At 52.6% G+C, this 16506-nt stretch overlaps 1 protein-coding gene across 4 annotated transcripts in view; it reads right to left on the bottom strand.

Annotated features, from left to right (window-relative positions):
* SORT1 (sortilin 1) overlaps nt 1–16046 on the bottom strand; it is a gene marked incomplete in the record, with an annotated part of 84264 nt that extends 68218 nt beyond the window's left edge. The window contains 1 exon segment of one of the 4 annotated variants that reach the window (XM_051856187.2): nt 15665–16046. In XM_051856187.2, coding sequence (XP_051712147.1) covers nt 15665–15979 — 315 coding nt within the window. 4 annotated transcript variants of the gene reach the window in all.
* Between the last annotated feature and the right edge of the window lie 460 nt (nt 16047–16506).

Here is a 16506-nt window from a genome sequence, read left to right as displayed (position 1 = left end):
CGGGTGCTCAGCGGCCACAGTCTAAAAGCCACCTGCACATGGCCTGGCTGTCTTGCCGTGAGGCGCAGCCTCTCTGCCAAGCAAAGCAAGGGGTGAATTCAGAGCTGGTCCCTCACACACACATTCTCTCCTGCCCCCAATACAGCCCTGCCTGGGCGCCCACTGTGGATTGGCCCCAGCCCCTGCCCCCGGGGCACCACAATCCCCAGAGCTCAAGTCCCTCCTGCAAACCGCACGGTATTTGCCTGTAACCTGCCACATCTCCTCCGGCATACTTTAAACCATCTCTAGGTTATGTGAGATACCTAACAGGCTGTGTGAAGGCTTGCTATAGTGATTAGGAAATAGCGCTAGGGAAAAAAGTCTGAGCATGGTCAGCACAGACACAATCCCCGCCCACTACCGGCATCCCATAGGCGCGCAGGTTGGAGACCTGGCTGCTCCACTTCCCATCCAGCTCCCAGCTCCCAGCTCCCTGCTAATGTGCCTGGGAATGCAGCAGTAGATGGCCCAAGTACTTGGGCCCCTGCACTCAAGTGGGAGAGCAGGATGGAGTTTCTGGCTCCTGGTTTTAGCCTGGCCCAATTGCAGTCATTTGGGGAGTGAGCCAGCAGATGGAAGATCTCTTTCTCTCTAACTGCCTTTCAAGTAAATAAATACATCCTTAAAAAAAAAAAAAAAAAAAGTCTGGGAAGTAGGCTTCCACATGCCATCGAGGGGACACAGGGCCAGGCCCCAGGGATGGCACGCTCCTCTGTCTTAACAGATAACAGAAAGCAGTTCTGTTCAATAAGGCACTGCTGGGAACAGAAAAGAGGAGCCAAAAATAAGATCACAGACGTCCCGTCCCAGTTCTCATGGAGACTATTCTTAGAAATGGAAAAGCTCAACATAAAAAAAATACACAATTTCAATTCTGTTCAGTTATTCAGAGCTTCCTGAGAGGCAGGATGATGGAGGGTAGAGCCCAGGGCTAACAATCAGTTGCCTGAATTTGATTCCCAGAGCTCGGTGGTACAACCTGATGGGGGCGGGGCCTTCCCGGCCCCTCTGTTACAGTTCCACGACACATAAATAACTGAACCCCTCAGTTGGTATCTGCTAAAACAAACACAGGCAGGCATTTGGCCTAGTGGTTACACCACTGCTTGGGACACCTATATTCCATATTGGAGTGCTTAGCTCCACTCCCCATTTCAGCTTCCTGCTAACGCACCAGGCTGCAGGTGATGGCCCGTGCAGTCTGAGTTCCTGGCTGCCAGCTGCAGGCTTGGCCCAGCCCTGACCATTGTGGGCCTATGGGGAATGAGCTAGCACGCAGGAGTCCTCTCTTGTCTGTCTCTGTTTTCCAGATTAAAATTTTTTTCTTAAAGATTTACTTACTTATTTGAAAGGTTGAGTTACACAGAGAGGCAGAGGCAGTGAGAGAGAGAGGGGTCTTTCATCCACTGGTTCACTCCCCAAATGGCAGCAATGGCCAGAGCTAGGCCGATCTGAAGCCAGGAGCCAGGAGCTTCTTTAGGGTCAGGGGCCCAAGGACTTGGGCCACCTTCCACTGCTTTCCCAGGTGTGAGCAGAGAGCTGGATGGAAAGTGGAGCAGCCAGGACTCAAAATGGCGCCCATAAGGGATGCCGGCACTGCAGGTGGTGGCTTTACCTGCTATACCACAGTGCTGGCCCCTCTCAGATCAATAATTAAAACAAAAACAAACAACAACAACAACAAAAAAAGGTTGTTCCACAATACCCAGTGCGAGGCCAGCAACCCCTATTGTCCAGACACCTCAACAAACCGGGCAAGAAAGACACGTGCCACTGTCCATGCATTCATATCTACACATTTGGTCTCTCAGTCTACGCTTAGACACCTCTCTTCATTCAATTTACTGAACTTGTCCAAGTTGCCTAATATTAAAAATCTGTGTTTTTTTGCCTTTTTTTTTTTTTTTGACAGGCAGAGTGGACAGTGAGAGAGAGAGACAGAGAGAAAGGTCTTCCTTTGCCGTTGGTTCACCCTCCAATGGCCGCCGCGGCCGGCGCGCTGCGGCCGGCGCACCGCACCGATCCGATGGCAGGAGCCAGGAGCCAGGTGCTTTTCCTGGTCTCCCATGGGGTGCAGGGCCCAAGCACCTGGGCCATCCTCCACTGCACTCCCGGGCCACAGCAGAGGGCTGGCCTGGAAGAGGGGCAACCGGGACAGAATCCGGCGCCCCGACCGGGACTAGAACCCGGTGTGCCGGCGCCGCTAGGCGGAGGATTAGCCTAGTGAGCCGCGGCGCCGGCAAAAATCTGTGTTTTAACCACACAGAGAAAGCAAATCAAATTTGGGGGATGGTGGGTCTTGAGACAAACAGGGTCAGGACAGTGCAAAGAGGAACATGTCAGCTTCAGCAGGCAGACCCTGGTACCAAGCTTATGAATCTGGGCCACTGAGGACAGGAGCAGACACCCCCTCCCCACCAATCTCACAGCCCCGTCGGCAACAGGCGCCATGCCATGTGACGATAATGTGAATCACAGTATAGTGTAAGTTAATCTCTTCTTAATGAGCCAGGGTCAGACTGCTGATGAAGAAGGCAGAGAAATATTTTAGAAAGAGTCCCAGTAAAAACAAACAAACAATAATAATAATAAAAGCCTCTGACACTTAAAAGGGCAGGCTGAGTTTAGAACAATTCGTTTCTAATCACACGGGTAAAGGAGCTACATTTCAAAACCCTCAGCATGTTATTTTTACTTCTGAGTCCCATTTCAAAGAAGAGGAAGCGACAGGGAGACGGGTGCCAGAGCCAGCGGGCGGAGCCGAGGGACCTCGGAGGCTTGCTGGCCCCCAGGGGGTGGGGACCCTCCCTCTGCTACCACCACGCTGGCAGGCTTCCAGATCTCCGGCCCAGCTCGTTCCAGACCCAGGCTGGCCGTACGGGCTGTTCTCTCCGTGCTGGACTCCTCCCGGTGAAATTCTGTTCAAGTGTCCGCCAGAGTGACTTGCAGGGCGTTCTTCTTAACGCCCCAGACTAAAAAGACTTCTGTCAATCATTGTCCCCGGCTCTGTCGTTCTTCTCGGCACTGAGCACACTGATAACTGTACTGTCTGGGGGCCATTTTCTCCACTGGTCCCTGGAGCTCCAGAAAGGCAGAGGAGGCCTTGTCTGTTACGTGCAAATCAGGCCTAACACATGCAGGAGCTAGATGAACAGCTGTGGAATTCAAGAAGGCCGACCTTGGTAACTAACCTCTACCCTTTACCAAGCAGGTACCTATTAGTTCTATATATGCAATTACCAGGCTACTTTGTAAATTACTGCCACTTTGTAAAGGAGGTAGGCAGCTCAGAGAGGTTAAGTAATTTGCCCAAAGTCACACAACTGGTTAAAGGGCAGAATCAAGGTTTCACGACTACTCCTTTTCCAGGACTCTGGGAAGCAAAAGTGATGAAGGGCTCACAGTACAGAGTGCACCCTGCCTTTAGGGAGTTCATAATCTGGGGAGCAAAACGTGTGTAACTGAAACCGAATGCCAGGACGAACACTTTTGGTGCTGTATTACATGGCCCTAGCACCTGGCGCTAACACGCATTCAACACTAAGCGCTTTGAAAGGAAGCTCAATTTGGGCGTGCTTAGAGGACTAGCGAGCAGAGGAAAGGAGGCAGGGTGGGAAGGGCGTTCAGGCCCGAGGCTGCCGGGAGGACGCAGGTGGCCCCCGAGGGGCTGCAGTGCGGTCACCCGAGCTGGAGCCGAAGGGCAGCTCGGGCCAAGAAATGGTGGAACAGCGGGCGGAGGAAGAAGACGCGCATAATCAAAGCAACTGCGTCCGCGTTCCAACCCCGTCCTCCCACGCACAGTTCCTGGGAAGCACTGACCGCGACGTGCTATTTCCTAGGACTGCACAGAGCTCCGCGGAGCGCAAAGGGACCACCGGGGTGAGATATGCGAGATGCTGTTTCAGCACCAGCAGCTAAAACCGCAGCCACTAACTCTAGTTAAGTGAAAGCCTGATGAAGGAGGAGAAACTAGTCTCAGTTTGTCATAATTGTAAGGTTGTTTTAGGAGCTGGGGAGGTCCGAAGTCAGGAGCCAGGAGCTTCTCCCGGGTCTCCCATGCGGGTGCAGGGGCCCAGGCACTTGGACCATCTTCTACCGCCTTCCCAGGTGCATAAGCAGGGAGCTGGATCCAAAGTGGAGGGGACAGGCAACAGCTTTACCTGCTATGCCACAACACTGGCCCCAATTGTAAGTTATTTAAAACCAATTAACTGTGTATACATGAGAGCACCACAGACGACCAGGTGTCTGATGATTTTAAGTCTGATTATTTTCTCCTCCATCTCCCATAGCTTCAGAAAAGAACACTTTGGAGAGACCGTCTCTCTCCTTCTTCCATTCCCCCTGTTTCTCTCCCTCGTTCAAGGATGTAAGTAGTGGAGTCATCCGTCGGTATCCACAGGGGACTGGTTAGATTCCCACGTCTGCAGCTGCTCAAGTCTTTTCCATAAAATGGCCCTACATTTGCACAGAGCGTGTGCGCGTCCTGCTCCTGCTGTACACTTTCACCCCCCACCCATTTACGATCACCTAACCCAGTGAGTGCTGTGTAAGCAGCCGTTACACTGCATGGTAGAAGAATATTGACAATGGGAACAGGCCTATACACGATCTGCAGTCACAGTTTTAAAATAAATTTTAAAAGTTTTTATTTATTTGAAAGGTAGAAAGACAAAGACAGAGCTCTTCCATCCACTGGTTCCCTTCCCAAATGCCCACAACAGCCTGGGGTAGGCCAGGTTGAGGCCAGGAGCCAGGAATCCAGCCCAGGTCCCCCAGCTGGCAGAGCTGTCACCTGCTGCCTCCGGGTGTGGTGACACTGGACATGGAGTAGGCAGAACCTGACCCAGGCACTAGGATCTGGGAGGTCGGTATCCCAGACAGAAACTCCAGCGCTGCATCAAATACCCGCCCTCACAATTTTTTTAAAACACTGTTTTAAATTTGTGATTAGATAAATCCCCAGGAACAGATCCCAAGATATTGGGGCCAACTGTACACATTGTTTAAGCCAGATTTGGTTCCTTTAAGTACCTAGATAATTCTCTAGGTACAGCATAGCTATGAAAACTTTCACCGCATATCCAGGTATCTAAGCATCTAGCCGGCAGTGCCTTAGTGGCTTAGCCAAGACCATCGTCATCATCATCGTCACACACCCTCAGCAGAAGATGAAGACACACTAAGCCCCGCGCTGCTGCTTAATCCTCACCGTGACCCGAAGGGCAGGCAGGACTACTCTCATTTTATACATGCAGGAACTAAGGTTCACAAAGATTTGCTTGTCCAAGGTTACTGCTCAAGTTTGGAACCAGGCCTCATCTCGGAGATAATTTTCTTCTCTAAACCACTGCTTCAGAGACCTGCCAATCATATCCACAACTTTAAAACGTGTTGTAATCACAATGGGTACAAAAAGAACACCGCTGCAGAAGCTCCTGCCATTTCTAGACTCCCCCTCCCGGCCACCCCCGCCCAGGCCTGTCATCCGACACCGCCAAGCCATTCAACCAGATGCGTTTCTGCCTCCTCCGGCTCCTTTTGGGCACATTTCCTTAGGAGTTGCTTCAAGGCTCTATTGATCTGGATCCTTGGCTGACAACCAGGCACCAGGGAAGCTTATTAAGAAATTACACAAGGGCCGGCGCCGCGGCTCACTAGGCTAATCCTCCGCCTTGCGGCACCGGCACACCGGGTTCTAGTCCCGGTTGGGGCGCCGGATTCTGTCCCGGTTGCCCCTCTTCCAGGCCAGCTCTCTGCTGTGGCCCAGGAGGGCAGTGGAGGATGGCCCAAGTGCTTGGGCCCTGCACCCCATGGGAGACCAGGAGAAGTACCTGGCTCCTGCCATCGGATCAGTGCGGTGCGCCGGCCGCAGCGCACCGGTTGCGGCGGCCATTGGAGGGTGAACCAATGGCAAAAAGAAGACCTTTCTCTCTCTCTCTCTCTCTGTCCACTCTGCCTGTCAAATAAATAAATAAATAAATAAAAAAGAAATTACACAAGGGGAGGCCGAAGCTGTGGCTAGCAGGTAAAGCTCCGCCTGCAGTGCCGGGATCCCATAGGGGCGCTGGTTTGAGACCTGGATGCTCCACTTCTGATCCAGCTCTCTGCCTGGGAAAGCAGAAGAAGATGGCCCAAGTGCTTGGGCCCCTGCACCTGTGTAGGAGACCTGGAAGAAGCTCCTGGCTCCTGGCTTCCGATCAGTGCAGCTCTGGCTGTTGCGGCCAATTGGGGAGTGAACCCACGGATGGAAGACCTTTCTCTCTCTGCCTCTCCTTTTCTCTCTGTGTAACTCTTTCAAATAAATAAATAAATAAATCTTTTTTTTTTTTTAAAGGAAAGAAATTACATAAGGGGGTCAGTGTGGTAGCATAGCAGGTTAAGCCTCTGGCTGGGATGCCAGCAACCCATATGGGCGCTGATTCGAGACCTGGCTGCTCCACTTCCAATTAACAGCTCCCTGTTAATGGCCTGGGAAAGAAGTGGAGGACAGCACAAGTCCTTGGGCCTCTGCACCTGGGAGACCCTGAAGAAGCTCCTGGCTCCTGGCTTTGGCCTGGCCGGGCCTCAGCTGTTGCAGCCATTGGGGGAGTGAACCAACAGATTTCTCTCTCTCTCTCTCTCTCTCCTCTCTCTGTAACTCGGGCTTTTAAATCTGCCTCTTTGAGAGGCAGCGTTACAGAGAGAGAGAGAAGGAGACACAGAAAAAAAGGTCCTCCCTCTGCTGGTTCACTCCCCCAAGCTTCTTCTGGGTCTCCCAGGTGGGTGCAGGGACCCAAGCACTTGGGTTATCTTTTGCTGCTTTCCCAGGTCATCAGAAGGGAGCTGGACTGGAAGCAGAGCAGCCAGGACTCAAACCAGTGCCCATATGGGATGCCAGCACCACAGGCAGAGGCTTAACCCACTATGCCACAGCACTGGCCCCAAAAATAAATCTTAAAAAAAAAAAAAAAGAAAGAAAGAAATTACACAAGTCATGCTCCTATGGCACTTCAAGGTTTTCAAACCAGGGTCACTTTCTCTTCAAAGCCTCGCCATGATGCCCCACTTCAGGCAATGGGGAACTGAGGCTCAGAAAGAGCTCACATCGGTGAGCTCTGCGGGGGGCACTGTGACCTTGAGGAGCAGAGAATTCGCGACCAGGGGACTTGTAGGTGGGCTCTGCAGCCCTGCCTCTGCCTGAGCAGCCTGCTGGCTCAGTCACCGCTGTGACACGCTTCCAGACGCAGCACCACGTGGGGACAACTGGGGTCTATTCCCAGCGCCCGGGCTGCACACACGGCATCGGGCCTTGTGGGTGAGAAGGAGGGATCTGATCTGGACGGGTAAAGACAGCAGTGTCCGGCCTTGCCCTGGCCTGTGACCGCCGGTGGGCATCAGCGGCTCCTGCCCCAGGGTCTCTCATGCCTTGGCCCACTCCTTCCTTCAGTGGGCCCACGCCTGCGAGTGTTCTGGCACCCACAGCGACAAAGGACGGCGGCCCTCCTGCCCTGCTGTGGGGCACTAAGGGGTCATTATCTCTCCCCAGCTCTGCCGCGACTTTCTCCAGCTCTAGCCTCACATCTAGCACTGTCTGTTAAACGCCTTTACCAGGAAAGTTCTAATGCCAAACCCCCAGGCATTTCCCCTCTCTTTGCACCCTCTGACGTTTTTCTTTTTTTTTTTTAAACTTTCCTGTATGTTTTCCTGGAGACCTCAGTCAAATGGCTCGTCAATCCCCTCTCCTTCACTCCTCAGGTAAGGCCCCACTGAACACCCCCGGGTGTGCCTTGGAGTTTCCTCCCTCCATATCTTCACAGATTTCCCTGCGGCCACCTTGATTCTCTCTCCACCCCCAGACCGTCTGCACCACAGTGGTCACGCCTTCTGCCAAGCTCCCAGCAAGCTGTGTCCGAACTCATAAACCTCTCGTGCCGCCACGGCTTAGCTTTGGGCCATATGTCTGGGCCTGGTCTCCACTTACACACAGTAAGCTTGCTCCTAAGCAAGTGCTTAAATGAATGACATCTACATAATACTTTATCAAAAGAGTTCAATAAAATTTCTCATTTGATTATTTGATTCTCTAAACAATCCTAACAGCTGCTTCTCTTTAAAAAAAAAAAAAAAAAAAAGCAAACCAAAAATAAACCCCAAAAACCAACAACTCCGGGGCTGATGTTTGGCACAGCAGTTAAGACACTGCTTAGTGGGACCAGCGCTGTGGTGTAATGGGTAAAGCCACCGCCTGCAGTGTTGGCAACCCATATGGGCACCGGTTTGAGTCCCAGCTGCTCCACTGTCAATCCAGCTCTCTGCTATGGCCTGGGAAAGCAGTAGAAGATGGGCCCCTGCACCCACATGGGAGATCTGGAAGAAGCTCCTGGCTCTTGTTTTTGGATCAGCCCAGCTCTGGCCATTCTGGCTATTTGGGGAGTGAACCAGTGGATGGAAGACCCCCCTCCCCTCTCTGCCTCTGCCTCTAATTCTGCCTTTCAAATAAAATAAATAAATCTTAAAAAAAATAAAAAGGGGAAAAAAAAATTATCAACTCCCAACTTGACTCTCACTGGGATTAAACATGACAATAGGTCTGATCTGATTTCATCATCATTTAAAAAAAATCATCTATTATTCCTCACTTCATGTTTCTGTGTGGGAGCAAACTGTTGAAATCCTTACTTAATGTATACTAAGCTGATCTTCTGTATATTAAGATAATCGAAAATGAATCTTGATGTGAATGGAAGGGGAGAGGGAGTGGGAATGGGGAGGGCTGTGGGTGGGAGGGACGGTATGGGGGGGAAGCCATTGTAACCCATAAATCGTACTTTGGAAATTTATATTCATTAAATAAAAGTTAAAAAAAACATAATATTTAATAATAAAAAAAAATAAAATAAAAAGGGCACTGCTTAGAAGTGCCTGGTTTGAGTCTTGGCAGCTCCATTTCCGACCCAGCTTCCTGCTAATGTGTACCCTGGGAAGCAGTGATGACTGATGGCTCAAGTACCAGGGTTCTTATTCCTGGCTCCTGGCTTCAGCCTGGCCCAGCCCAGTCTGCTGTAGCCATTTGGGTAAAAAAAAATTCAGCAGGTGGAAGATCTTTCTCTCTCTCTCTCTCTCTCTGCCTTTCAAATAGAGTGAAAATAAAGAAATGAGTTTTAGGTTTAGAACACAACTCTGAAGGTCAGAGAAATTAAGTGATTGTCCATGATCACACAGCTATGGAGCATCAGGGGCAGGACTGAAAGCCAGGTACTGGGAATTTTACAAATGGCACATCCATGTTTTACATACAACACATCTAAGTTTTAAATCCCTTATAGGAAACAGCAAATACCAGATCACCATTCCATCTGAGAAGTACTACAGTAAATTAAGTTTCCTTCTCAGTTGGGTTTCTCCTGGGCCTTCAGGGTGCTCGTGCCGTGGAACCAGACTTGCAAACTAGTGAATGTGCAATATCAGAACTTCGCTTTTTTAGAAGTTACAGGAAAAATAAAACTCTGTAGCAAAAAAAGCGAACCTAAGAGGGATGGTATTCGTAAGCTCTTAAGGAACAAACCTAGATTTTCTTCTGATAAAAATACTTCAGCCAATGAATCATATGTCAGTTTCCGTGTATGAGTGTATTTATGGCAAGCCCATCTACTTTCAAACACGCAGGCAAGCAGGATGAACAAAAGAAGCAAGCTCCAGTTTTGACAGGATACTGTAGGGAAGGAGAAAAAAAAAAACAAAACCACGCTTGCTGTCATGTATCTACTGGGTTTACTTTCAGATTCCCCGAGCTAGTAGCTTTGATTAGCAGTTGATCTTTGAGCCAACAAGTGACGATGGAGTATCACCACTGCCCCCAGAAAGAGACAACTGTCCTTCACAATTACAGGAACAAAGCCCCAGTCCCGCCCTCCTCAAGAACGCTGGTGTTTCACAGAAGCCGGCTCTGGAGGTGGTGGCAAATCACCCCCAGATGCGAAGCCCACGGATACTCCAGCCCCTCCAGGAGCCAGGAGCCACAGTGGGCTTCCAAATCCGGGGCTGCCAGATCAACATTCGCCATCACAACCTCTGGCCTCCTCTTGTCCCACGTAGATCACGGGATTTTTTTTTTCTTTTCCAAGGCAAAGGAGAGCTAGTCTAAGACGTCTCATGTTGTGGGTGGAACTGGAAGTTAGAAGGGGAAATGGCCAAACAGAAGCACAGAAAACATTCTCAGCTGAACGTTGTAGGTTCTGAGGGGAGGGTTTTGTTTTTACCGTGGTTTCCTGAGAGGAGGGTTGGGGGCGAAGTGGGAAAAACAGACTAGATCTCTAAGCAGGGCCTCTTGTTCACCTAACAGCCTGCAGAGGTACGAAGGATCTGTCGCGAGGCTCAGAGGCACCCATCACCAACATAACTGAGACCACGGCCACCATCGAACAACAACTAAACAGCCGCCCAGGATGGACTGAAATGGATTAGCTCACTCATAGGGCTCGCTGCTCTTCAGGCTCACCTGCGGGCAGAATGGTGAGGCCCCGGAGTAGGAAGAGCAAGTTGGGGCCGGCGCTGTGGGGTAGTGGGTAAAGCCCCTGCCTGCAGTGCCAGCATCCCACATGGGCACCAATTCGAGTCCCGGCTGCTCTACTTCCCATCCAACTCTCTGCTATGGCCCGGGAAAGCAGTAGAAGATGGTCCAAGTGCTTGGGCCCCTGCACCCACGTGGGAGACCTGGAAGAAGCTCCTGGCTCCTGGCTTCGGATCAGCCCAGCTCTGGCTGCCATCATGGCCATCAGGGGAGTGAACCAGAGGATGGAGGACCTCTCTCTCTCTGCCTATGCCTCTCTGTAACCCTGCCTTTCAAATAAATAAATAAACCTTAAAAAAAAGCAAGTTTTTGCTAAGTTTCTAAAACAGGTGAGTAATAGAGAAACAGATTAAAGTGGCAGCAAAGGGAGAAAAAGGGAACTGAAAATTCATAGACATGCAAAGATGCAGTAGCTGTTTTGGAACATAACCACATAGTTCTTCCTAGGAACAACTGCATGTCAAATTTGATGTTTTTCTCTGCCTTAATATTGGTCCCCTAATCATATTAAACACGTAGGCCTCATTTATCCAGCCTCAAAACACAGGTCACTTTCTGGGGAGACAGAAGCTGAAGGGCAGGGGAGGGAAGGGAAGGAGGGGGGGTGAGAAGACCTTACTCTCCCTCTCTGAGCACTACAACCCATGGCCTGGCAGGTGACGGCCCCACTTGGGGAGCAGAGTCACTGCTGTCAGCCGCTGAGAGGCCAACGGCTGCCGGCAAGAGTTGGGTGGGGGTCAGCAGAGTGCAGGGGAAGCTGGTGCCAACCTGTGTGTCCCTGAGGTGCAGATGAGAAGCAGTAGGGTGCAGAGCCTGCGAGTGCCGCTATGACAGCAAGGAAGTGGACCAGGGCACACGCCCTCTTCCACAAGCAGGCGGAAGACTCAAAGCTTGGATTTGGGATTGTGATGCCCAAAGCCAGCTGTCCCCCTGTGAGCCATCGGTCACACCTGGCTAGGACCTTTCCCCAGATTAAAATGACACTTCTCCAGAGCTGCTGAGACCCCTGGTCCACACGCCAGCCTGATGCCCTTCTCAGGGTTGAGGGTCTGACCAGGACACCGTGCATGGGTGGACATTTCCTGAGGGTTTTGCTTGCTCTTTCAACCAGGACCAAGCAGGGCCTCCAGAGTTCCTGTTCCTCTGCCCAAAACAGGTTGGAAGAAACATGAGCCAAGAGATTAAACGAGCCCTGGTGGGAGCAGGTGTGCAGGTAAGGGTACCGCAGACACAGGCTCAGTCCAGGCATTGACAAGGCAGTGAGAACGTTCCAGGGAGGCTAAAGGCGCTGACCTTCCGCGTGGCAGGGGGCTGTAGAGGACTGGTGATGCAAAGCAGGCTATAGCCTGCCACGGGCACATTCAGTCCCGTCGGCCCGCCGCAGCCCTGCCAGAGCCGGCAAACAAACACGCACATTCTTCTGGAACTGCCACCCCGTACACCGCGGCCTCCCGGCAGCGCCTGTTTATCTAAGGAACCAGTTGCTCTGAGGTTGGGCTGGGAGTCGGGAAGTTATGTGGACAGAAGCAGTTGGTGACAGGAGCGCAGGGAGGAGAGAAAACGGGCAACAGTTCTCAGCTCTGTTAATTGGAAGTTGCCAACGTTTTGAGGAAATTGTCAGAGGGTTTGTACACAGGAAGGAGAAGTAAGGAAATTATGTCAGCCACCACCAAAACTCTGGCCAAGCGCTGCATCTGGGTCTTTAAAGAGTTTCATGGCTGCCCTCAAAGGGGTGCCTACAGGAGAAATGTGTTCAGGCAACTCAACTTAGCAACCAACGTCAATAAAATCTCCCAGGCCTGCTCAGGATCTGTCATGTACACAGGGATACATGTTATGGACACTCTACGCACCCGGAGGAAAGAATCATTAAAAGTGCCACACAAGGGCCTATGCTTTGGTGTAGCAGGTAAAGCCACCGCCTGCAGTGCTGGCATCCCATATGGGCACCAGTTCAAGACCTGGCCACTCCACTTCCCATCCAGCTCTCTGCAATGGCCTGGGAAAGCAGAAGAAGATGGCCCAAGTCCTTGGGAGACTTGGAAGAAGCTCCTGGCTCCTGGCTTCGGATTGGTGCAGCTCTGGCCATTGCGGCCATCTGAGGAGTGATCCAGAGATGGAAGACCTCTCTCCCTCTGCCTTTCAAGTAAATAAATAAATCTTAAAAAAAAAAAAAAAAAAAAAAAAGGTGCAGCACAAGAATTGTTTGGGGTCGAGGACAACAAGACCATCCACTTGTGTAAGAAATGCGTGCTTACAAATCACTCCTAATAAGAAACAAAAGCTAACTTCTTACTGGGTCCTAATGAAACAGTAGACACTGTTCTGCTGAGTTAAGACGTAACCCAGTTTAGATGCACAGTCACTTAACTCCCACAACCACCCTATGAGGGAATAAGCACTCTTGTTTTCTCCATTTTAGGGATGAGGAACAGAGACAGAGAGGACTTAAGTAACTGATCCCAGATCACACAGCTATGAAGTGACACAGTCTGGATTCCAGTGCAGGCTGGCCTCAAAGCCTGCCTGCCCCCTGGGGCTACGTTGCCCTTCCGTGGCATGTCCAGCCCTCAGAGCCAACCTTGGAAGCAGAATTTTGGTAAAGTGTGGCTGTCTTTCTCCTTTGTTTTCTTGTTGCTCCTTCTGCTTTCCATTCTCAGTAACAGCCAACGTTTTTAATTTTCACTTTCTTTCCCATGAGTCTAAGTTATTTATAATACTGCCACTAGAAGGAAAACATGTCCCTCTCCTCCCTCTAAATGCCAAAATAGAGCAGATAAGCATGGCTTCTATGTGAAAACTATATAGCGTCCCCAATAAATGCAACACATTTGAAGTAATTTAAACACACAGATTGAAAAGAGAGGACAATGAAGGGAAACCTCCTGGAGAGAAACAGGGGGTTTTGGGCAAAGAGGGCAATGAATGAAGAAGCCTGAATTGGAGGCTATCAGGGCGCAGGTCCCCTAAAACCATAAACCACAGCCCTATCACGCTTTGGCTTGGCTCAGCTGTCTTGAGATTAGTTAAATGCCGCTATCTTCTCACAAGTCATAGAAACAGGCCCAGGAGATATGCCGAAACCTTCAGCAAACCATCCTCCCTTCCTCCCTTGGCACCCCCAGCTTCTGGCACAGAGGTGGGCGTCTGGAGAGCACTCACAATCAGTGATTATATGAATTATGCCGCTTGCAAAGAACAGCAGTCAGGTATAAGAAATTAACGGAGAACCAAGAACTCTTGATTTTTTCTTAGGGATTCAATCTCGTTACAAAACACAAGAAAAATCAGACTAAGTGTCTTTCCCTTCCCCAGCTGTGCCAAAGCACTTACCACCTTAGACCAAAAAGAAAGAAAAAAAAAAAAGACAAAAAGTTGTTCTGTCATGTGGACACTTTTATTTCAAACTGTTTACTTATTTCAAACTGTTTACCAGGGGCCAGAAAATACCCGACCTCTTCAGCACGGCTCAGGATGATTCACTGGGACTTCTTTAATACACCGGACTGAAAAGCAGAACCAACTCCTCCCGAACACCCCCTGGTTGAGGAAGTGAGCCCCTCCGGAGCGGAGTGACACTGCTCAACCATTTCTATGGTAAAGGCTGTTGATGAAGGCTCTTCCAGATAAACAAGCCGCTAAAAGGCTGTGATCTTTGGAGAAAAGACCCTGGGTGAGCAAAGAATGCAGAAAGGCTTATTTTAAATAAGGTTACTGAAAGAAGACTGACTTCCAAAAAAAAAAAAAGCAACTCACTGGCAACAGTAACTGAATAAAATGAAAAGAAGGGGATGTCTTCACTCATGGACTGTCAATGAATGAGCAGTGTCAGATCTGCTCCAGAGCGGATCTGGCCTCAGAAGGGCCTGGGCCAGCTCTCTCCACATCCTGTTTTGGAATGTACATTTACAAACAATATATCAACTCAAACTAACCAGGGAGAATCTGGTTAAGAAATAAATACATGAGCAGCAGCAAGCCCCAGGTAGGCCAACCAGGGAGAGAAGATGATTCTGGCTATGAAGTAAGAATGTTGTATGCAGCTGGCCCAAGGAAGGGGGCAGGTCTGGACAGAAATTAAAAACCGGAAGCTGTGGAAACGCAGTCTACTCAACCACCTTGTGCTCATCAAACAGGAGGGCCTCTCCGTGCCATCCCACCCCGGCTGCGCTCATCGCCCCCCACCCCGTCTGCACCGCCGGGCTATCTTTAGCCAGTTGAGCACAGTCATCCTGATCCTGGCATACTGGTGTCCCCAGAGCTGAGAACTGTGTCACCGGCGCTCAGCACGGTCCAGGGGAGACCGAGGGCGGCTGACCCGGGAAAGGAATGGGGTTACACAAGAACAGGTGCAGCCACAGGGCGAGTGATGGGTTCCTCACTGTTCCCACGTGCCATTCTCTGTGGACGAGGGAAAGACCAGAGGAAGAACACACGTGTGGGCAGCAACAACTAAATGGTTAACTTCGGAGCCCAACTCCCACCGAAGGCCAGGACGGAGCTACAAAGGTGGAGCTGCCGGTCCCCCACGGACAGAGCCTTTCGATCTCAGTAACTGGCTCCAAGCGTAGCATCCGCAATGTGTTTTCTGAACTGCTGGCGATCTGGCCTCTACAGGAGGCAGACAGCGCGGTCGGCGTTCCAGTACCACGGGACGAGGCCAGCTAGCGCGGGGCAGGAGACACGGCCCAGACGCTGCGTCCTAATGACCGCTCCTTGAACTATCAGAACACGCCTCGAGTCCCCCAAGCCTCGCCGGGGCCTCCACACACCGCCTCGCCGGCCTGCGCTTGCCCAGCCCCGAGGCCGCGCCTCGGCTTCCGCCCGGCCCAGCGCCTCCGCCAGGCGCCGCCGAGCCGGCGGCCGCGATCCTGGCTGCTCGTCCCTGACACACACACACACATACACACACACGGGAAGACGCCGCCGCCCCGGCAGGCTTTGACAACTCACAGAACGCCGTGAGAACCCGAGCCCGCCGCGGCTGTGACGAAACACACAGCCCCGCGGCCCGGGCCGGCTCCTCCCGCCGCGGGCTCGGGCGGCGGCCAGGGGTCGGTCCGCGCTCACCTGGTGCGTGTTGTTGACCAGCTTGGAGACGAAGTCTGGGACCCCGCCGCAGTCCCCGTCTTCGCCCGGAGCGCTGCGGCGCCAACGGCCGCCGCGGGCCAACGGGCCCCCGGCCGCGGCCGCGCGCAGCCCCCAGCTCACACCGAGCGGGCCGGCCCAGCGCGGCAGCGACGCGGCGGGCGGCGGCGGCGCGTCCAGCCGGTCCTGGCCGAGGGTCGCGGGCGGCAGCAGCTGCAGGAGGAGGAGGAGGAGGCCGAGGCCGAGGCCGCGGGGCTGGCGCGAGAGGCCGCCCGCAGCTGCCCGGGGCCGCTCCATCGCCGCCGAGTGCCGACGCCGCTGACACCTGCCGCCCGGCGCGCCCGCCCACCCCCGCCGGCGCCGCGCCACACCCCCGAGCGCGGCGGGGCGCTCCTTGGATACGCGCGGCCCGGCCTCCGCGCCCGCAGGGACGGCCCGCCTGTCCTTCTTCCCCGGCCCACTCCTCATTGGCTCGCGTTGCCTCCGGCTTCGGGGGTCTGGGATTCGGATGCCAACCTGCGGGGCTGATTGGCTGGAACGTGGCGGGGACGGCTGAGGTCACCCCCTCGCCCTGCGGCTCCGGGGCCGGCCTTCCAGAGTTCCTCCAACCTGCCCTCGAAGCCCCTCGCGCCGTGGCGCCCTCGACCCCTCGCAGCTCCTCAGGCGCCTTCACGCTGGAACTTGGGCTACGACGCTCCCGCCCCGAGACTCCCCGAAAGCCCCTCCGGTTGAGTGGCGCCTGGCGATCTTTACCAGCTCCCTGCGCTCCCTCGACTGGGAAGGGGGGCTTCGCCTGGAACCGGTGCTGCAGGTTTTAGCCTCTG

This window comes from Oryctolagus cuniculus, chromosome 7 (genome assembly GCF_964237555.1).
Source record: "Oryctolagus cuniculus chromosome 7, mOryCun1.1, whole genome shotgun sequence".
NCBI lineage: Eukaryota > Metazoa > Chordata > Mammalia > Lagomorpha > Leporidae > Oryctolagus > Oryctolagus cuniculus.
The sequence above is the reverse complement of the archived record's forward strand: the minus strand, read 5'-3'. Positions and strand labels throughout refer to the sequence as shown.